A 23,933-nucleotide genomic window follows, 5' to 3' on the forward strand; every position below is an offset into this window, starting at 1 on the left:
TTCTGGCTTGACCATATGTTCAAACATGGTCTGTTTGTATCACACACTTCTCATTTTTTTAAAAAATGCAATGTTTGCAATAGGCAATAAAAATCTTCAAATCCCTGCTTCCAAACTCAGACAGCCCTGAGAGCAAAAGCATCCTTTGCTACAAACATAACACAACAAAACTGACATCCTAAATTTTGCAAAGTGTGATCAAAAATGCTGTAGAATACTATGATGTTAAAAAGTGCTTATATAACATAAAATTCTGTTTAAATCAAACACACACAGACTGATAAAAGTAGCCAATTTTATTCAAATAACATTAGCTCTAACACATAATTACTTTTCTCAAAACGGTTACATGTTTATGTGCTTTATAGTCAAATAAACATTTGTACCCACTGCAGAAGTGTTTCAATAGAATCCAGAGTCTTGAGTAGCCCAGTTAGGTGCCTAAAAAAAGGAAAAAAATATTAGAAATTACTGTATTACCTAGTACTCACTGAAATTTGTTAACACATTAAACAGTTCTAATACTATATACAGATATGAAGTGGGAATGTTGTTGATAATGAAGGATATACCCTCTAAGATTACAGCAAGTATTAAAGCAAGTGTTGAAATACCAGACACATATACTGTAATTGAGTTGTACAGCTAGAGTCCTCCAAGCTAGTAGTTTCAAAAAGGAAAAGTTCTAGAAGATCCTGATATAAATCTAAATCATTTTTCAGCTATATTTTTAAAAGAAAGTAATGGCACAAGTTTCACTCAACTTCCCATTAACAGAAACTAGTGCACTGCTGCTTGTCCAACTTCCACCAGTATTTCAGCCAAGCAATGAGGAAGTGCAATAAAACTGCTAATGCTTAAACTCTTTTACTGTGTGGCTTGTTCTGATGGTTTGTTGGGGTTTTTTTGTTTTAAAGATGTATGGCTGGGCCTCAGAGCCATTCCTGTTACAGGGCTGTTCTCCCTCACAGAGGTTCCCATATTGCTATGTGGAGGGAAGCAAACCCAGATGATCTTGCCAACTTTCTCATTTTCACTGGTCCTACTTAAACTTTTCAATGACTTTATTACATTTTTTAGAATTTCACTAAACGGGTTTAACACATTAGGGTTTTGCACAATTCTTTCTCCATGTTCCAGTCTTAAGCACCATTCATTCTCCTTTCAATACAACATATGCACCTACAATACTTCTGAGTACAACTCACTTGGAAAAAGTATTATAACTACTTTCATAAGTGTCACACTTCATAATATGCCCTTTCCTGGTGTTGAAGGAGACTATTTAAAGGAAGCAGAGCAGCAAATGACAAACAGTTATGCAACAGAATAAAATCTAATGATGAAGAGAAAGGCTAAAAGAAAGCAAGAACCACTAATTCTCACCATGACGAAGTATTTTCCTATGTAATTCCTACTATTACAACTAGGAGTAGGTACATCTGGTGAATTAAGGCACAAGTTAAGAATTCTACTTAAATTTATCTCTCACAGAGAAAGACAGCAAGAATTCCAAAAAAGGTAACTTATACAGACCTCAGATCTACCACTCTGATTCAGTTTCTTCTCAATGTTCATAGCCAACATTTGACTACGAAAAGACAGGCTTTTGGTCTTTTCAATCACTTGTTGATAAGGTGAGACTGCATTGTTGCCCATGACTACATGGCCCTAAAACCCAGCAAAGACAGAACAAATTTAACAATTGCTCAGCATGCAAGGACCTTTCATGTAATACACTGCTTTCAGAACTTTTACAGCTCATCTTACAGACAAGAGAAAAACGCAAGAAATGAAATCTGTTACAGTTTATCCAGGAACAAAGTTTTGATTTCTATTGTTTTTCTTTTCCCACGAAGTAAAAGAAATTAAATAAAAAAACTCAATAAATTCACTGGCTTTAAACTGAAAGAGAACAGATTTAGATTTGATTACTGTGAGGCTGGAACAGATTGCCCAGAAAAACTGTGGGTGCTGCATCCCTGGAAGTGCTCAAGGCCAGGCTGGATGAGGCTCTGAGCAATTTGGTATAGTGGGAGGTGTCCCTTGCAGGAGGGTTGTAACTAGATGGTCTTTAAGGTCTTTCAACAAAAACCATTCCATGATTCTATGTACAGTCTTACCAGCTTTGAATCCAATTTGGCATCTAATCGTGCATTTCGAATTAGATTGACAATCCATCTTTCTGCTTCTTCAGGAGTCATATTCAGTTTATCTGCCAACATACTAAAAAATAACCAACTTATTAAACAGCAAAACAGAATCTCTCTGATGTTGGTAGACATAATATGGAACTGTGGATTACAAGTCAAACCAACACAAAATATAGCACAGTCCAAGATTCAGTAAGTACTGCACAGCTGGGAAGCTTACTTTCATTTGACTGAAATGACTTTAAAAATGACATACATGGCCTCCTGCATATCTCCCACCCCCACTGCAAATATGGAATTCATATCCTTAAGCATATACCTACTCATTCTGAACTACACCATACTGCTTTTAAATCTTGACCTGCACAATTTTCCTATATTCTTATTAACCCTTGTCTACACTTACATTCTTGGAAAAATTGTTATTTATGTAATTTCACAGTTAACAGAAAACCACCACCACTATTATAAAAGAAAAAACAAAAAAACTGAATTGCTTTTATTCTTACTTAAATGCAATCAGCAGTCAAGAAAGTATACATTAACTAGTCAAAAAAAATATTTAGCAAGAAAACTTCACTCCAAAGTTCAGGAACAAGACCCATGAAACAGAGCTTGGTATAGAAGATATGACAGATACACTTTGCTAAAACTTCTTGCAATTTCAAGGAAGGAAGGTGGGGGAGAACAGAGAAAGGAAAATTCTTAATCAAACAAGCACTCCTGTCCAGGAATAATTCCTCCTAATAGCATTTCCTGTGGTTTTCCAGCTAACTCCTTTAGCTTCCTGCTGGCAGTTGGCTCATACAGGGCGTTTGTAACGCTCATTCTTCCATCAGCTTTCAGACTAAAGTAACAAACATGAGGTAAGGGCTATGAGCATGACTAAAAAGCCAGCTGGCTACACTGAGTTGCACAAGAGGTCAATTTCTCACCATTTTACAAAATCTTGCCTAAACATCTTTTTTTCTACCTGAAAAAGTGATTTCCTTTTTGACGATGATTTGCATCAAGTAAATACTTTATAAACTATCAATTATTAAGCTCATATACCTGGCTGGACTTCTACATGCACTTCTTCATACAGTTGTCTCTCCTATTCTTCCAACTAAAAAAGCAAATTCTGGGTTTTTTTCCATAGACAAACGTGAAATGAATAGAAAAACCCCAAATTAACTTAAACTGGATTTACACCTAACTCACTTAAGCAAAATAAGGCAAGAAATGGGTAACAAGTCTTTGAACTTGGCAAAGTAAGGGGAAGTAAAATCCAACCCCAGCTGCTACCATTCCAATAGACCTTTTAATCTGAGCTTGAATTAGCAACTATAAAGGCAGAAGAGAGCAGCAGACATCAGGGATGGAAATTTTTGTGGAATTATCAGTCCCCTGGACAGAACATGGAATATTTTAATTTAAGAAAAGCACAATGACTTTATTACCCCTAATCAGTGATGTTAAGTATTTGACTTGAAACTAGAGAAATTTTAAACTGAAAGTACATGGCAGTGGGTGTAATTGTCACATTTCTCTTTTAGAAACCTTAGTAATGGATTTAGATAAAGTAAATTCCCTTCCAGATGACCACAAGAAAGGCTACTGCCATTACACTGGGGATTACAGTGTGGAACCTATATTCATGGATATAGGGCCTTTACTTGTGGATTCTTGGCTAAGCAGCATAATGGAATACTGCTGTGCGACCTGCTCTGAGCTGGAGCTGGGTTCACAGCATTAAACCAGATGACTTCCAATCTACAGCACCTACACTTTCCTCTTTCCTTAAATTCCTCATGTAATTGGAGGGGAAGAGGGCACAGATTTCTAGATAATCATTTCAAGCCAGAAACTATGGATATTTTCCATTTGTTACTAGCAAAGCATTTTACCTTTTCGTATTATATTTACATTTTACTACTAGCTCAGCTGCTTTTGAAGTGGCTTTTTTTAAAATTAAAGTGTTTTTTGAACAAACATACAGTATATATTTAGCAACATAACAGAAGTAACACCACACAAGTATTATTTTCCTGCACATGTATCTGGAAAACTTAAAAATCATAGAATGAAAGTGACAAGAGTAGAAAGTATGTAAAAATCTGTTTTATCTCAACTTTGAGACTTACACATACTTTAAATTTTAGTATGAAACAACTGATGTTATCAGAAAGCAACTATTTTTTCATTAATAAAGAATAAATCTTTAAAAAACCTAGAATTTTATCATATCTTTGACACAAGAGATGACATTACTCCAGCATTTGTGGCAACTAAGTCTCCTTGCATCCTATACTGAAGCAGCCAGGACCACTCAATGTGCGTGGATATGTAACATAGAGGTATTTTCCTGGTAAAGTAACATACATGGCCAAAAAAGTATACTCCATCCTTCCAGAGCAAATGCACACAAGACCTATCCTAATTACAATCCTGTAATGAACAACTATTCTCCTATCCCAGCTAGAACATTTAAAACTCTCAAGATACAAAATACAGCTTAGCCTCATACAGGTTTGATAGCTGAAGTAATGGTGACACATTCAGATTTACAAATACATATTAACACCACTAATATTAAGGGAATGATGCCACAGAAGTTGTACTATAGATTACCACTGTTTATAAAGATTCCTCTATAATTCAATAGAAATTAAGTCAATTATAATGAAATACTATTAAAATGTAAAGAAAGGTCTACCATTTCAAGTTAACATTAATTTCAAATGGCAGTTTTGCGAAAAACAGTCACAGAAATAATTTTCTAAATAATTTCTATCCCCCACTTCTATAAGGAAATTCACTTACTTGGGTCATGCTAGGGCTACTGGTATTTAAGTCTTCATTTACTTAAAAGAGAAGCTTACTGAATTCTCAACATATTCATGTAGGAACAAGCATATCTTACATAGTTTTCTTGTGTGTGCAGTACAAAAGAAGAATGAAGCATATTCAGGTCTCCAATTAAATATGGGCATATCAAACTAAAACAGATTTAGCTTAATTTATTACTCCCTATTAAACATGGTATTTCAAACAGCAAATCAATCACAGGGTGATTTGGGATGTGTAAACTAAGTTACAAGTGATAAAACAACTATGTCCTTTAGAAAAATGTCTGCTAACTAGCAGATCTAAGTAGTAAAAAAATTAAACAGGCATTTATTTTTATTTAATATAAGGAACAGCAAGTTTCCCACTGTTTTTAAATTCATTCTAAATAGCTAAGTAGTACTCATCAAGCACTGTGTTACAACCATCTAGTTTTTTGCTCCAGGATTAGCAGTGGAAATCACTTGCAAACCAAGAAATGCAAGAACTACATCTCAGCCAAATATTCATTCCAACCAAGCACTCATTTCAACTGGCTAATTTCTTCAAAAGCAAATCTGAAATACACTAAGAAATAATTACGTACCTAATTTAATCAGCCAAAATATCCTGATTGTTACAGCTTGCAAAGAAATTTAAGGCTGATATCCATCATTAAAAACACAATGACCTACTGAGAACCACCTCATTACTGACGGTTGACTCCACGTGCAACTAACTTAGGGGGTATGCGGTAGAAATATCCATGTCATTCTGAGATAAATGTCTCAACCCCAAATCTATCATTTGCCTCATAACATGCTATAATACTTAAAAAGGAAGGACACTGTTACTTATATTCAAGAATCACTCACACATAATAAGGACAGCCAACTACATTTTTTATTACACCTAAAGTTGAAATATTAAACAGCACAAAAAATATGAACTATTACTATAAGTAATAAGCCCTAAATAAATGGCAATCACCTACCACAAAGTTTGATAAAGCTTGCTATTTTTGCCATAATAGATCACTGGTATGTTGCCCACAGTTTACCAGTATCTTTTGATACAAAAATTTGATTTAAAAAAAAGATTGAAAAATTCTTAACATACACACTGCAGAGTCTTTGCTCATTGACTTGAGTCACGTAAGAGACGACTTCTTCGAAAGACATCTAGTTTCTAGTTAAAAAAGCTTAAGCATCTAGTTTCATTGAAAACTTGTACTTCAGTGTGTGCAGTGTTCACACCACTAAACAGAATTTGTAAGAAAGAGTAAGACACTATTGGGCTTTATACTCATCCTTAAGAGCACTCTACGTTACGGGTTTGTTTTTTTTCCAAATACTGGTTCAAACCCCCTTTATGCCTAAGTACGCAGTACTCTGCTTAAAGTGACTTTAGCTGAAGCATTAGCCCTCTTATAAAAATGAACACTAAGTATGGAAAAGCTCTGCTCACAGCATGAAGTTCCATGTACTATTAGGACTATATCCTTAAACCCAATACACCACAGCTGACTAAAATGCTCAAATTCACTGTTTCCCTTTTACATCAAAGCCATTGACTATTTTAAGCTGATACAAAGGACAAAAAAATATTTTCCAAAGACAGTGAAGACAAATATGTCACCCAGTGCCTAAAGATTAAAAGTAGTAAGAATCAGTCCTTTTTCCAACTATACTTATCCATAAAAAAGCAATCCTTCCAATAAGTTTGCAATATTTAGACAATTTTCTCTCAAATCCTTTCCTTTGAAATCAGGCAGTGTTAAATCCTTACCTCAAGGGACTAGATGCACACATTTGCTCTGGACATAAGCTAGTAACAAGACTTCACTCAACTTGATCAATTCAACAGCCTTCATTTGTGCTGTCTCAAGATCTCTGCACTGCTGTCTATCAGTGAGATTTTTACAGCAGAATTTTTCACTTCACTTTTTCATTTTCAATTTAAGGATGTGGATATACAGGAAACGTGGGTAAGGCCAAGTGGAAAGAGATGTCAAGCATACCGAGTATATTCCCATTTAGTTTTTATAATACACACACAAGAGGCATCAGAGCTGATCCATTTGAAAAGTCTGCATTTATAAAACGAATCTGAATAAACAACAGACATATTTGCTAACAGCAGTACCTACAGCTGAATCACTTTGTGCCACAGAGAATAAACTCCATTGTTTTCTATTTAATTAATGAAAAAAAGCAATGTGATTTAATAAATTTCAAAGAACACACCTATAAGACAGACATGGGTATCTGTACCTACCAAATAAAAATTTAAGCAATTACTGTATTTGCAGCTTGTATTTACACTCTACTTCAATGTCTAAAATTGAGGTCCAAATGAAGTCACTAGGACTTTGTTGACATTGGTATGAAAGTTCCCATTAAATCCAGTAGAGATCCCACTTAAAACCATAGCAGTTTTAGCCTGAAAGTACTGCTTGTCTGGGGGCACTATGGGTGGAAGAGAGGTTGTTTGGAAGTTAAACACAATAATTAAACTCTGAAATATAACCGTAATTCAAGTACACCACATCAGAGTTATAAAACCAGAAAGAACACTATCCAAATGAAATTTCAGTTAGGATTTTACCTGACAACTGAATACTTCCTGAAGTTTGCACTGTTTGTAAAACTGCCCTCCATGATTGATTTTCTGAACTGAGGAATGAAGACATGCTCTTACCCAATGCTGATGCACTGATGGATGCGACAGAAAGTCTCAAATATAAAGAGACGGGCATTCTCAATGAAGTCCTCAAGGCACGCCACTAAGAAGAAATCATTCACAAGCACCTGTAAGTGTAAGCAGAAAGGGAACATGAGAGCAAACGTCAGTAGAAATTTACTGGAAGACACTGCCAATAACTAAGAGCAGTCCACAGTATACCTAAAAATATTATTGCTATCTTCAGAGATGTGGCAAAAAAGCTATAGATTAGCAATATTTTGCATTGTTTCATTGTTCAGTACCTTACTAAATTTCAACTGCATACAGCCATGATCACTGAGGTCTGACTGAAGAAGAGAGTAAGGACCTAACTTGATTGAAGATCAAACTCTACTGCTGTACTAACTACTGAAGATCCTTTCAGTACAAAATTTGACTCCCCACTCATCTTTCATAACAGAAGACAAATCTGAGCTTTTCTTCAAGCATTTCTCAAACTTTAATGGAAAACCTGAAGCTCAGCCAAATGCATGATTACCTATTTGCTTCTTCTTCCAGAACTTCTTAAACATTATTATAATATTAAAGCTAGATCCTCAACAGTAAGTCACACTTAAGTGTTACAAAATAAGTTGTCAAAAAGCCCAGCACCACCCAATCATGAACTAAAGTTTATCAGAAAGCACTGGTAATGGAATCAAACACCACTTCAAACACTTCAGCAGTCCACTGTGAATTTTAGAGGTCTTTACTTAAAGGAAAAGGAGTCTTATAAATATTTGAAGTCTTACTGTTTCACACTCTCTCAGCTTCTTCTGCGCTCCATCAAAATCAAAGTTAACGTACAAGCATTCCACAAATTCTGTGATAGGGTCCCTGTACGTGTAGGATTCCTGTCAAAAAAAAAAACAATTAGGAACAATATTAGAAATCAAGGCCATTTCCAATGGCCTTGTGATTGCTCAAGTACTCCTTATAATCTTAAAAAAAATAATACTGGACATATTATTTGGAAGCCAATATATCACCTTAAAAAAAAAGCTACATTTCCCAATTCCTCTTATAAAAGCTATAGAAATATGCTTTTTCCCTACAGTCTGGTGAAACAACCAGAGGTGTAGTTTCACCTTCAGCATTTAATGCTGCAATCTTTGGGTTAGGAAAATATCAGGAGACTAGAGCTATCTCTGTATCAAACCTCCAAATTTCATAAAATAGAATAGCATAGGCTTCCTAAATCCTGATTTCAAAGATGACTCCAACAACCAAATCTTTCATACTTTAAACTGAATGATTATTTTCATGGATAACATAGCTAGCAAAAATGCTATTTTCTATACATAAGTTATTTCAACTTATATTTGGCATTACAAAAGTTACTCAACTTTCTCAGGTACCAGGCAGACAATGCTACATCTACATACAACTGTGTAAATTCAGATGTAAAAAATATCCCCTTAAGTGTGTTTCTAATGCATATTTTATGACCGCTTAAATCAATATGTAACAATATCTGCTTTAGCATACAATAAGGTAACAAAGGGAATTCCTAAGAGAGATATTTTTCTTTATGGATCAAAGTTATTTTTTCCTTCCCCAAAGAACTGTATTTACAGTTGTATTATTTAGGTTTAAAAATTCAGTTTTAGATGTATTTTTCACATCAGATTTACACTTGTTAACAATTATTTGCAAAATGGTCTTAACAAGAGCGTCTCTTAATTTCAATAAACAACAAACTACTTACCTATCAGTAAATTACCTATCAGTAAATGAGTAATTGCAAAGATGTTGCAAGTATAAACAAATCTTTTACTGCTACTAGAGCAGTACCACATAAATTTCAAATCTGTAAAAACGCTACCACAACATCATTTAGCATTATGAATCATACAGAGTAGAAGAATACTGATATGTGATTTCAAAACCAAAGCCCAAACTGGTATTTTTGAAAAGAGTATTTGTGCAAGCAAAAACAAGAAACCGTAAAATGTTACTTATTTTAAGTATTAGACAGTCATATTTATTAGAAGCTCAATGTTACAAACAGATTCTAGATAAACATAAAAGATAAGTCATAACACCACTGATTTATTGCTTCTTATGATAGTTTTTGTGAACACTAATGCTTAAAAACAGATTAAGTTGACTAAAATTTGATCTTTGCATTGCCTGTGCTTTGCACAGGTAGTTTCCCAAATGCCTGCAGTGGTTTGCTAGCGATTTCTAGCCTGTAATAACTGTACTGTCACATTTATCTATATACACACACAGATGCAATGTTTACTACACACAACATTATCAAGTGTTTGAAGTGTATTGATTTGTACACAAGTGAATTGCTGTTTTCAGATAAAATCTGGGCCATAACCCCATTGGTTGCTACCAAGTGACTATTTTATTGCTCTTCTCTGTATCTCCGTCCTCACATGATTGTGACAACAGAACCATTTTCAAGAGAATGTACATGAACTCAAATCAACATGCACAATTCAGTGCTTTTGCAATATAAGAAAGAACCCTTATTCATACAACTTATTGCACATAGTTGAAAAAATCACATCCAAAGCCATTTCACATCTCACTGAATTTTCAGCATTTAATAATACAGTAAGTAAAAACTGCATACATACTCTACTGCAGGTATGTGTACATAAACTGCTCATGTATATGAAAGGAGAAAAAAATGATTCCATCCTCCCACTGACTGATATGCATTTTACTTCAGTAAAAACTCACAAAAAACAAGCATCAAAATACCTCGAATCCTAACACAAGTATACCACCAGAAGAAAGTTATCATGAAGTCTCTTTAAAAAAGGGGAAAAAATATCAGACACTGCAGTCCTTACCTGCTGAATAACCTTGACTAGATCTTTCAGCACTTGTCTACGCTTACGAACATCCTTATTTGTTATGACTGCAGTAGTCAAATATCTGAGGATATGTGGGCACATTGTCTGAATTGCATTGAGATACCTAGAAAGAAAAAACACAGATAAGATTCAGAACTCAAAGGTATACTGAAGTTTGCTGACGACACTAAAATGGGAGGAGCTGTTAACTCCTCAAAGGCAGAGAGAAGCCATGCAGAGAGATCCTGACAAAGAAATCAGAGGGCTCGATGATCACCAGCTGTATTAAGTGTAACAAGGGCAAGTGTCAGATTCTACATCTGGAACAGAGCAACACTGGATCTATCTACAGACTGAGGAATGAGAGGCTGGAGGGCAGAAAGGGATCTGGGGGTCCTCATCAACAAGTTGAATATGAGTCAGTGCATCCTGGCAGGTAAAAGAGCCAATTTTGTTTTGGTGGCCATCAGACAGAATCACCAGCTGGGCAAGGGAGGGGACTGTCCTGCTCTGGAGCAGCCTCACTTTGGTATTGGGTGCAGTTTTGGGTGCCACAACATAAGAAAGGTACCAAGCTATAAGAGAGCATCCAAAGGAGGGCAACAAAAACTGCTAGATCTACATGTAAGTCAACCCCCTTACAAACAGATACAGTATTTCAATTCTCATTCTTAGTCTGGATTTCCCTCAAAAATATTTAAAAATATTTAATTATTATAAAAATATTTCTAATTATTATAAAATAAAAAGATTATCATTATAAATTTAATTCTTGTAAAAATAGCTTTTCACAAAATCAGAACAGAACAACACCTTCAGCCTGAAGCCCTAAGCTCAGCAAGCTTGCATATTCATCATTTGCCTTCAATTTGATTTATAGACCCCCATATAGTACAACACAACTTACTGTGGCTGATAGAGAAAAAGGTCAATGATGTTGTCTCTCCCTTTAGGATGATTAAAAAACACGAACAAAGACCAGTGGATGAGCCATGTTCTTTGCTGAAGAGACTGCAGTGGAGAGCTGACAGACTAAGAGAGAACATAACATCGGTGCAAGTCAAGCACAACACAAAATTTGCTTGAATACTAATCCATGGAGTTGTAATTGCTCAAAATTGTTATTTTACATCAGCTCTTTGTAACTGTCATCATTCTCAGGCTGAGCTTGACCTCCAGCTTTTTTGTCATCTCAATGATAAATCTACTGAAAGTTATAAGCAAGATAAATTTTCCAATACCATATTCCAAACTGTTTCCTGAAATTTGCTTTTTTATGGCAAGAGCAGAGCTCTTTTAGCTTTCTGAGACACCATACTAACCCAAGCTACTTCTCTTAATTCTGAATATTTCTCCTTGTATTCACTCTTCAGATGTGATCTGAGTAACTATTTGGCTTTTTCACCTTTTCTGTTTTACTTCCTTTTTAAATCCTAAGATTTATTTTTTTTTGCCATAGACTTTCAGACAATGATGAAGCTCTATAATCACTTTCAGCCAAAAAAATAAAAGAAATGTAATTATCTTTATTTAAACCTGCTGATAATGGACAAACAAGGATTCGGCTCCAAGTACCTGTATTAGCTCCAAATTTCAAAAGCACTTCGAACAGACTGCAAAACAACCCACTGAGGATGAACTGACATGGCAAGTAATCCTCACTCCGAAGAACATGATGACACACTGCTATGATTCTATCCAAAAAAAATCTTGGGAGCTTAATGAACAAGTAAAATGGTCTATTATAACTATCAAGAATCACAAAGACAACAAAATCACAGAAGAAAATTTGTTAACATTAATTATATGTCACATAGGCAAGAAATGACTGGGGGCACAGAAAAAAATCTGTTTTTTCAAGATTCCAGGAGAGTAAAATTTTCACATCTCTGATACGGCCATACTTCACTTCATACTAGTGAAGTTCCACAAGCAAAGGGGAAGACCAAGAGGTCCCATCTCTCATAAATTGCTTTGAATCAGTACTGCAGCACCACCCTTCTTCTTAAGTTCTTGGTACTCATCTGAACTCAGGAGAGTTTTGTCAAGAAAGCTGAATTAGCTGGAAACTTCCCAAATACAAACTGTCTTGCATTTTCTGTCAAAAGTGCTATCTTCATGATATAACATGGTTTATTTACAAGCATTTTATCCTTTCCAGAAAATGAATAGTACAAGTATCTGAAATTTAAGCAGCAATTTCACAAAATACCTTGCCCTCAAACATATCCTTAAGATTTTTTTGTTTACTGGAAATATATTTGAAAGTATAGATGAGAACCTAAGGTGTTAAGAGGCAAGCAATTTGGAAAAGAATGTTCATTATTTCCTCACAAGCATCCTTTGACTCTCCCACTGCCAATAAGAAAGTATCAAGTGAAAAGGTGATAACCTTTTCTTGATAACACAAGACTGCAAGTGATTTATAGTAAAACTTGAGTACTAGCATCTCTAACCTCTCACCTCACTAAGATGCCCAAGATTTTACTTACATTATTATCTATTGTCTCCTTTAGTCTTGTAAGATCTTCCATAGCTGCATCCCAATTCTGCATCAGAATTTCAGATGCCAGTTTTCCCCAGAGAGAGCTCAAAGCATTTCTGTCTGTTGCTGGAACCTATGGTAAACAATAGCAACAAAGTCACATGCTTAGTATTTTGTTAAAAATTAGTGCTTACTTTTAAAACTACAAAGAGCATTTTATGGCAGTACTTTTCATTTATCAGTTTTGCACAGTCCTAACTCTCCAAATTAAGTGGGTTGTTTTTTTTTCAGATAAACAGTTTAGGCATGGAAAAAAAAAACAGTAGTAAAACTTCTTAAGTAAAAACTAGGAAATCATGTCAAAGAAAAAGATCCATGCTGCTGCAGTTTAAATAAAAAAAAAAAGTCGGAGCACCAGATGACACATTGTTTCAAACTTATTTTGGATTTTCTTTTTTTGTTCAACCACACAAAAATGCTTCTAAACTAGTAAAACAAGGTAATTACAAGGCAGGTTCCCAAAGAACTCGTAATAGTAGGTAACCACCTTCAAAAAGCTAGCATTCCAAACTCTTCCTGCTAATGCCTTGCCCAGAAGTGTACTTGTTATAGAAAAGTGGAACTACAACTTTGCAGCAGTAGAACTTCATGGAACGGTAGCCCTAAGGTCAAGCTGTGTTAGTTTTACACAAGAATGAGTTGCACTATGTCATTCACAATGTCAAATTCTCTTCTCAGACTGGTTACAATAGTTCTTTCACAGACTATGTTTCATCACACTAGGCTTTTAAACAAATCTTCTCTTATCAGAATTAATAATAGAAGTCTTATACTAAGCTATTATCAATACAAAATCAGTACTTCATTTTTTGAGGTTACTTGACATACAAGAACATAATGCCATGCCTAGAAAAAAGGCATGAAGAATTAAGGACAGTTGCCCACAAACCCTACATACATAATTTTCATTTCCCCTCCTGCCACATAAAAGGAACCTATAACACTGAAACTCAGCTTTAGCATCAAAATTTAGACTAATAATTCAACTCATTCCTACTTTAAGCCCTATTCTTCTGATTAAAGATACATTTTCCAATTTTGTTTCTTTAATAACAGTCAATTATAGAAATTTTTGTGGTTTACTCTAGCAGTATTTCAGAGAGTTAAGATTACTTTTAGATGGGAATAGAAACTAGCATGGAAAAAGCATCAAGGTAAGAACCACTGCATGTTTTCAGTAATCACTGCACACATCTATGAGATACTGACTTACAAGCTGTGTATTTTCCAGGAAACCCAGGAGCCAGTTTAATAGATACTGACTTGAGAAGGCTAACTAACATACTCTGGCTCCAAACCACTTAATTAGACGTAGCTATTAACAATAACTGCTTTTAGATACTGCAGCTGTTCCAGTTATGTGGATTTTCAAGCAGTTATGTGCTTGACTATGTGGATTTTCAAGCAGTTACCTTAAATCTCCATTTGTTAGTAAAGCAGCACATTCACTGACCACCAACAATAAATTTACTGTGCTGAGATTCTTTCAAGACATCAAATCTTTATTCTCAAAATCAACTCCTAACAGTAACAGATGATATGAATTACAACAAGATGAACAGAGTTGCTTCAGAGACGATGGGTATGGTTCTACATTTATCATCTGAGCTGTCTGCATTTCATAGGGAGATGACTTATACTCTTAAATCCATCACAGAATTCAAGAGAGGACAGATGAGAGCTCAGATAAGAAGCTGGCACTTCACCACTACCACAAACTACATCCAGTCCACCTAAAAGTTTTTCACTGCTGTTGACTACATCTGTGCACAAAACAAAGTATTCTTAAAAATAAGTATTCATTTCATTGTATCCTATAATAAAATGTTACAAGACATACAAATTTAAAGAAAAATTCTGAGTTCTACTTGAAAAGAATGGAATTGCTGGATAGTGATGATTATTAAGCATTACTGTAAACTTTAGCATACAGTAATTGCCTCCAAAAGCTATAAAGTATTAAATGATAAGAATGAATATTGACAATTTACTGGTTTAAGTAATTGAAAATAATACCAAATAAACAAAAAAAATAAACCCCAAACCAACAACTGATCAAAACTTACCAGAACCCTAAAGAAGTAGAGATATTCTGCAGCTCCTGAGTAGTTACCACACTCATACTGGAATTTTGCATACCTGTACAGTGTATCTAGATACTCCTGCCTAAACTGAAAAGAAATACAATAAAAGCTTTTATTCATTAGGAAAAAAAAAACAACCACACTGTCACAAGCTAATTTTAATAGTAGAGTAAGATTTGAAATCTGTAGGTTTTCAAAAGACATTGTACATGGGAAAAAAAAAAGCCAAAACAGAAAACTATTATACTCTCAATCCATGCCATGGAATCAAAGTTTATACCAATACTGGAAAAAGGTGAAATATTGCATTATAAAGTAAAGCACACTTACGTTACACAGGTGCAGCCAGCATTAAGTTTCAGTTTTTTGTTTGTTTGTATAAAATTAGAAGTTCAAGGGCTTAAATATGTTAGTATTAGGAATTCTACCTGTTAGCTACACTGACAGGGGACAGAACAAAAATGCTGGGCCATACTTGGTCAAAACACTGTCAGCTGTGAAGGAGGTTGGGTGGACATACTTAGAACTGAATTCCAGCAGCTACAACACTTACCCCATGCTTCTCAGCTAAATAGTCAAACAGCATCCGACCATCTCTATAATAAAAGGATAGAAAGCACTGCTTTTACAAAATAAATTGATAGCCACCATGCAACACTACACAATGCAACACAATTTTCAAGGTAAAACACAAAAAACTGAGCATGAATTTAAAGTAACATTCCTCCACTTGTTCAAGAGCAGCTGCTGAGTCATCTATTACTGTGTCATATAGTTTCAAAATCTTAAAATTATTCTTATTTTAAGTAATGATTGCCACCTGCAACAACAACTACAGTTAAGAAGAAGCGGAAGGCTGTTTGAAATTTGACAGCATTCTTAGCTGTCAGTAGGAAAATTAAATCCTGAATTAGAGCTCTTCCCACTCACGTTCCAATATCACAGCACTTACTCTAGGCAACCTTTTTAACAGAAGATGGGGAAAAAAATGACAAAGATTAAAGTAAATAGAAGTAGTAAGGAAACTTATACTGTTAGAACTCAGACATTGTGGGTCACAATAATCTCTACCACAGCAAATATGCGCAGAACACAGAACCATAAAAAAGAATCATACGAGTAAGTTCTAAACATCTATGATCATTTGATCACATCTCTGAAGACTGATTTTTATTTAACACTAATACTAAAAGAACAAGCCATATTACCTAGATCAAACAGAAGTTTAAGCATCCAGGAGGCAAGCCTTAAATTCCCTGGGCCAAAGACACTGTAAAAACTGTACGTAAGGAGTATTTTCCCATTTACTCTGAAATCAACTGACTGTAAAGATGTTAATCTGTTTAATTAGAACTTATGATAAGATTCTACAGGGGAAATGGCAAATTGCCAAGTGAGCCAAGAATGACAATCCTTAGTCTTGCCTCTGAAAGCAACTGAATAATCTCAAGGATTTGTTCCGGTAAAACATACTTTAAGGATAAGGAACTGACTATTACTCTGTAATTTTAAAGTCAATGTCCTCCAACAGTTACTCAGAAGTGAAACGTTTTGGCTTATTCTTGAAAGGACTTCTACTTGCAAAATCTCCTTTACACATTATTTCTCAGAGTTGGATATTCCCAACACGGATATTCCCATCATGGATCAAAAGTCATGATCAGAATTCCCAGTAATATGCAGCTATCTGAATTCAATACAGATTCAAAATCACAAGCAGAAATTCCCAAAAGAATCAAAACTTCTTTCTACTATCTACAGTACACTACTCAGGTCTAGAAAGACAGGACTTATTTCAGCCCAGTTCTACCCATTACTATCTAACCCAAATCTGGATTAGAACTACAGCTGAGCCAATAACCAAAACTGGAACTTCTGAGCTGTGAAGTTTACAGATATTTTACAAACACAAATCACATACCAGTTCTAAAACAAAACTTGCTGCAGTTAAGTAGTAGAGATAATACTCTATAGCTTTAGGCAAGTTATATGCCATGCATGACTCTTACTCACAAACAAGGCATTTCCAATATGAAGTACATTCTATTGATCAACTTCTGTGAATCAAAAGTCAAGTAACAGAACACATTTCCCATGAAATGCTAGTATTTCAGTAACATTTTTCTATGCCAATTATTATTAAAAAAACTGCCTTAAGGCAAAGCAAGAATGGGACAAGACCTCTATATGTTCAATTACAGTTGAATAGTTGTGGAGGAAGACTTCTTCAAGACGCTCAATTGCCTAACTGGGACTTTCACTTTCAAAGGTATACCTCCAAAAGCAAGTGAGTCCTGGCTTTGCACAATCACATGTCATTAACAAATGCAATTTCTTTTCTTCATGTAATTAGCTGACATGAACATCCATTTTGACATCAGATACAAAGGCAGCTTACTTAGTTAACAATGTTTTTACAGAAGCAGCTTAAGTATGTTGTGGTGGTACCAGCAGAGAAAATAAACTTCTGATAGGGTGCAAAGCTAACAGATTTCATGATTCCTACTGATACCTTGTTTTGTGTGTGCATTGAGACATAATACACTGCACCTCACCATTTCTGCACTGACCGAAATCTAAACTGATCTATAACAAATTCTGAAAACAATGAGAAGAGTGGAAAAAAGAACAGAGGCAAGAAAAAGTATTATAATGTATTTGAAACAGAGTAAATTCTAATCAAGCTCCTGCCCCTTGAGGGACCCATATTCCTCAGGGGTTTTGTTCGCAAACAAAGGTATCTGCAGCCTAGAAAGAAGAGTTTGTACATTAAATACTTTCCTAAGAAATTCAAGAAGTAATGTTAAGCCTTCTGTATTGGTGGATGCATAAAACTTGCCAACAATAAACCCAAGTACAGGCTTCACCTTCAAATTCAAGTGAAGCCATAGGTTCTCTGATACCATATAGTCTATTTAAAATTTTAGGGCAGGTAAGGCTGAAGAAGGGATCCAATCAATACTTCAATTTGTCATACATTTACAACAGCAGTAACAATGATTCCTATGTAAAGAAAACAAGGAGTAATTAACGTGAAACAAATACCTGCCTACCTCTCTGCTGAAGGTGCAGTTACTCCTCAGTGAGTACAGCTGAACTCTTTCCTACAGAGCCCAATTCAAGCTTAACCATGGTGAAACTCTGACCTTAGAGGCAATGCACAGACAAACCCTTCCTATTTTAATTACACCCGTAAGAAAATTTAAAAGAAATTGGATGCATCTCAGAAAGACTATTATGAGCACTACCTTACACAACCAGGTTGGAACAGTTTGGGGGTGGAGTGAGTAAGCAGGAAAAGGACAGAACACCCTAAAGAAATACATGCTATGAGGATGCTCATCCACCAGGCCTCCCAGAATAATATGGCATTCCATAATCTTTTCTAGAAGGTAGAAAAGAAAATATGAACTGTTTCAGCCTGTATTTTCTCCAAAAAAAACCTAAACCCAATGAAAGCCAAACAAAAAAGTGCCAGTGATTGGACTGCACTGACTGGATGATGACTGTCACTTCTACCAAGTTGATTCACAAACATTAAAAACAACAGGTGTCTTTTGCACAACAGGTAAAAGCACTGAGAAGAGCAAACTGTATCCAGCAATTTCAGTTACCTGAGCACAAGCACTACTTAAATACTGCATGAAAATAAAAATGTCTTTCTTGCAGTTACTACACAGAAAGCACTCCTAGCAGCAACACTTGAGAAGTACCAACAAGCCATCCCTACAAATTACGTTAGAAATTACCTAGTGGACTGCATTTGCCTCGTAGTCTCTGGATCCTCAAACATCTTGACAATAGGTTCTGTTTCAGCTTGAAGCTGCTTCAGCTGCGCAACAACAGTTGTTCTTTTCTCACGCAAAGCTGAACACAAACAAAAAGACTTTAATATAATGCTTTAAGTTTTTACATGAACCAACCTGTAATTACATGGTGCTGACACTTGAACACATCTTCCCAATTCCTGCCTCACTTGTCCTCTCAGTCAAGTATCAAACCTAGCTGTATATAACAATTCTGTAACTTAATAAAAACTTCTAACATATGGTTCTTTTCCTCCTGCGTGGAGGCCACCAGAGAGCAGGTACAGCTGGAGCAGAGTCTGCATTAGACAATGTATCTTCAGGTTTCCACTAAGGGAGAAACAACCTTTAACTAAGTTCACTTATTCCAAATAAACTTGCAAAAAAGTAACCAATCCAATGATACCATGAGATAGATTTTCTTCTGACTGATGATCAGGCTCTGAAAGAACACTTAGAGCACACTTAATTAAAAATTGACAGGAAAAAATTCAAGCAGCTCAACCCGCAAAATTAATATTTTGAACACTCTGTGCTTAATGGAAACACTAAGTCCTTTATGAAAAATTGTTAGGAAATTCAACTAAGAGTTTTAGGGTGATTATTTTACACAGATCTCCAAATTTCTCACCAAGTGCAATGCAATAAAATAAAGACTTAAACAAAATTCAGAAAAGTGTGTATGTTTAAAAAAAGGCAAGGAAAAATCACGCTGACATTGGCTATGTGACCCAAGAAACATATGGGAGAAGAGAAGCCAAGACTAAATAAATCCCAGGAGATAAATGCAGGAAACTGTGAAAGTGAGCCACACACCAGAACAGTCAATGCCACGGTGAACAGTGATCAAATCAAAACGGATTTGACTACACAGATGCTTGAACAAGACATCCAAGGTGGCTAACACCATAATGGTGACTCAACCTAAATATAAGAACAACTTGCCTGACAGGAAGTGCTCCAATAAGGAGAAACTATCTCCACCTTCAGTTGACTCTTGAGATTATAAAAGAGGAAGAGGAAACAGATGAAAGACAAAACATTCAGTTGACTTACTAAGAATACGAAAATGTTTTCCTGCGACATCTCCTGGGTGTGTAACTGTAAGTTGATCTCATGGAAGACAAGACAAAAGCAACTATAAATTGTGCAGGGACATTTCTAATTATAACTGTGTAAGTGAACATAAGTTTTGAGTACTTTAAACAGTGAAGTCTTAAAAAAGGATAGTGTAAACTTCTAATGAAAGCAGTGATTCCACAAGTAAGAACCACCTGTCCATACACATATTCTGATAAGCACTGGCACAAGAAGATGACACATATTAGAAAGATGTCAAAAGTTAAGGCCTTTGCATAGGAAGCTGTGTGAGAAAGCACCCTGATAAATGGACTCTGTGTGAAAGAACTAGCTTTGCTGATGTTAATTGAATAAAAGCCACATATCAAACAGCAGTAAGTCATTATACAAAAAAAAAAACCCAAAACAACAAGAAAACCCAAACAACCACAACCCTGCCAAACTGATGATGTAAAATATTAAGAGATGTAGTGTTTTTCTTATACTCTTTTCAAACTGTGGAAATTGCTGGTCTTTAATGAACACAGAGCTCTCCAAGGGAGCAAATTCATTCAACTTTCTTGCAGCTGTGACCTTATGAAGTTATAATCTAAGGCAATCTGATTAGGTAACTGGCTATAATCATCAGAATTCTGGAGACATTTTGAATAGTTACTTCGTGGAAGTCTACAAGAATTGCTATTGCTTGTGTTGTTTACTCCTTTAGTATTTTACTCCTTAATTACTGCTGGTAACAGTAAAATTCAACACCTTTAAAAGCCTGAAGGAGGGAAAGAGTAATACCCATTCAGCTTTGAATTCTTTTTTTTATAGCTTTGATACAGCCTGACTTTTTTAATCAGTAGAACTGTTAAGTAACCTAAAGGTGAAGCTATTACCACAACTGTTTCTTAGATTACAGAAGTGAAACCCTCTGGCTATCATTACATGATACAAGACCCACGTGTCACAGTAGACATGACCATAACACCTAATGCTAGCAGAGACTTGGTCAAAATACTGACTCCAATGTCCATAAGCTTATAGATTATCTTCTTCCAAATGGCAATCTCTGCAGCTTCAAGAGCCTGAAAAGAGCAAGACACAGAGGAAGAATGCAACAGCACCCAAGTCTCCTTCTCCTAAGATGCAGGCAAAATAGACTGTTGTCCCAATAGCTAAGAAAAAGGTGAGGAATTGCCCAGCACAAAAAAAAGATGGAGATAGGAAGACAGTGGATATTGAAAAACTAGGTCAGGAAGAAAAAAACAAAATGAAACACCCAACCCATAAAAAAAAGAACTGTGAAAAAACCCTTAAAATCAAAATGCCAATGAAGGATAGAAGCTAGACAAAGCTAGGTAATCTAATTTTCTCTCCATTCCCAAGTGCTCCTCAAGATGATAGAAATTTAAGTAGTGAACAGAGAAGTTATCAAAATCATAGATAAGATGGCAAGAGATCACATTCATTATAACCTTAAATTTATTTTCTTCTAGAGATACAGTGATTTTTATACTAAAAACTCTGAGGAAAACACATTTTTCAAAAAAAAATCTCTCCAAAGCCTAAATATCAGCAATAGACAGACAGATCAATGGAATTATTTACAATGCAACTCTAATCTTAACATATGGGCTGCTTTAAACAAAAAGTCACGAAGTAACACCAAATCTTTATGAACGTGTTTAATTTGACAGATGAAAAGCTACTGCAACTCCATTAGGCTACACCTTTAAAGTGCTTGAAATTACCAAATCAGCACTGAAATACTTAAGAGGTAACTCAAAGGTTGAGTTCCTGACAGAACAACAAACCCCAACTTCCCAGGATTAGGGCATTCTATTTGTCTCAGTATTGTATATCTTTTTGGCAATGATTTAGTTAAACAGTACTCTAGTTTTTGGATGCAACAAGGAATTACTACTAGTTATTTATTATTTTAGACAAAGGTTTCAAAACAAGGTTTACATCTAAATGAGCAGCTTACCATGAGGAATTTCATCAGAATAAAGATTTTTGTACACATCCATAGCAAAATCCACCATGTTGGTATCACTAAGGAGATCCAGTTTTCCTTGGAGCAGTTCTTTTTCATTGTATATCTGAAACAGGAATTATTAACACATTCATTTGAATAGTGTTGAAGAGTTTCAATTCATATTATGTATTACTTCTAAGGTACAGTTTACGGCCTTCTGTACAATTGAATTGTTTTAAATATCAAATCTCACAGCTCAATCATTAAGATAACTTACTATAAAGCCTCTCTGCATTTTCAGTCTTGACAAAACACCAAATATTTCTTGCTGTCTATGAAAGCTAATTAGAAGTAACATTACTAGGCTCTTAACAGGAATAGTAATATGTATTGCAAAATTACATACATATTTTAAAATAAAACAAAACCTTAATCATACTTCTCTTCCAAAGTACTGTACACTTTCAACAAAAAAATAGTGAACAGTGAAAATCAGTTAATTATTTTAAGTGGATTTCAAAAGAAATGCACAAGATTAAACTTACAATTTAATTGTTGTGCAGATTAATCTAAATTATGTTGCTAAGTTTATAGCATAAGGACAAATTTATAACATCTATGTAATTGAATGGTGTACGTTTAAACTTTTCAAATTGTTTCTTAGAATTTATACTCCATAATTTAGCAATGAGTTGCAAACTGCTGTTAGGTGTTGAAGATGTAGGCAGGGGCTAAATCCAGTATATTCCTCAAAAACATATTTGCACAGGAGCCATTTTACACCTCACCACATAACAACTGCAGATATCTCAGATACAGAATCTGTGTAAGTTCAATTCAGCTCTCAACACTGTGTTGCTCAAAACTAACACCACAAAATTAAATGTTTAATTAACTTCAGCTGACATAAAAATACTAATGTAAAACATGCCCCCAAGATGACAGGCATTAAGCAAACCCCACATGCTAGATCTGACAGCTGGTTAGGTCAAGTTGTCTCAAAGAACGAAAGGTTCATCAGTTCCTTTCTGAAAGCTAAAATAAGACCTACTTTAAACGCAAAACTTCTTTAACTTTACACATTTTTCTTTCATTTTAAAACAGTTTAGACTGATGAGAGCTTAAAGTATCTGAAGCACTCGCCTGTGGTACTTCCAGCATTACTAGGTTCTTTGTAGCAATACGACATAAAAATGTACGTAAGACCAACAAGGGGTAACTCCAGAAGAGACTTTTTTCTCTTTCCAACACAAATTCGTGATGACGTGGGTTTCAAATTAAAATTAATCATTGGTATCATTGGCGTAACCTCACAGACCGCCCTGAGCTCCGGCTGCGGGAGGGCCCGAGCACCGAGAGCCGCGGTGCTATGGAGGGTGTCCCACAGCTGCGAACTGCGGCTGCAAGGAGAGTTTTGGCTTCTCCTTTCTGCGAATATACCTGAGGGAAAGACACTACACCAAGTCCGAGGACAGAGAAAGTGCCGGAATTCTGTGCTACCTCGCAAGCCAGCGGCCGAGGAGCTGCGCGGCGTGATCAAGGAGTGGCTCCCTCAGGCCCCCTCTGGGTTCTGCTCCCGTCCCTCCCTGGGCAGCCCCACACGCTTCGCCCCTCGACTCACGCGGCACAGGAGCCTCGAGCTCCGCCCTACGGAGACTCCGAATCCCCCACGGGCCGCGCCCGGCCCGCGCAGCGCCCAGGCCCACGGGAGGAAGCTCCGGCCGCGGCGCACCCAGGCCCTCGGCAAGCGCCAGCAGCAGGGCCTGCCACTCTCCCGCTCCCGCAGCCAGCTTTCCCACCCTTAGGAGAGACACGCACCTCCTTGACGGAGAGGAATTCCAGCAGCGGGAATACCAAGTGCCGGTCCAAGAAGTGCGCGATCCGGGTGGTCAGGTCGTACTCCGCCATCTTGGCGCCGGGAGAGAGGAAAGGCAGCGGCGCGACGCGGTTCTTGTGT

The 23,933-nt window shown here is 36.0% G+C and overlaps 1 protein-coding gene across 3 annotated transcripts; it reads right to left on the reverse strand.

Moving 5' to 3' along the window:
• Positions 1-278: 278 nt before the first annotated feature.
• On the reverse strand, positions 279-23,933 carry EIF3E (eukaryotic translation initiation factor 3 subunit E). Of its 3 annotated transcripts, XM_015618643.2 has the most exons (13): positions 23,795-23,933; positions 21,986-22,100; positions 18,880-18,997; positions 15,684-15,726; positions 15,113-15,217; positions 12,994-13,119; positions 11,409-11,533; positions 10,499-10,625; positions 8,438-8,539; positions 7,662-7,771; positions 2,124-2,226; positions 1,537-1,671; positions 279-441 (listed from the first exon to the last, which is right to left on the reverse strand). In XM_015618643.2, exons 1-13 carry the CDS (start codon positions 23,882-23,884, stop codon positions 403-405), a joined length of 1,338 nt encoding a protein of 445 aa, XP_015474129.1. In that variant the 5' UTR covers positions 23,885-23,933; the 3' UTR covers positions 279-402. The 3 variants fall into 3 exon arrangements, with proteins under 3 accessions (XP_015474129.1, XP_033368310.1, XP_033368311.1); XM_033512419.1 differs by lacking the exon at positions 1,537-1,671; XM_033512420.1 differs by lacking the exons at positions 1,537-1,671; positions 2,124-2,226.

Source organism: Parus major, chromosome 2 (genome assembly GCF_001522545.3).
Source record: "Parus major isolate Abel chromosome 2, Parus_major1.1, whole genome shotgun sequence".
NCBI lineage: Eukaryota > Metazoa > Chordata > Aves > Passeriformes > Paridae > Parus > Parus major.

Coding starts and splice junctions, on each gene's coding strand:
- EIF3E (XM_015618643.2), bottom strand. CDS start 23,884: ATGGCGGAGTACGACCTGACCACCCGGATCGCGCACTTCTTGGACCGG. Junction 1,672..2,123: donor CCAAATTGGATTCAAAGCTG/GTAAGACTGTAC, acceptor GCTGGGTTTTAG/GGCCATGTAGTCATGGGCAA. Junction 442..1,536: donor ATCAGAGTGGTAGATCTGAG/GTCTGTATAAGT, acceptor TCCTTTTTTTAG/GCACCTAACTGGGCTACTCA.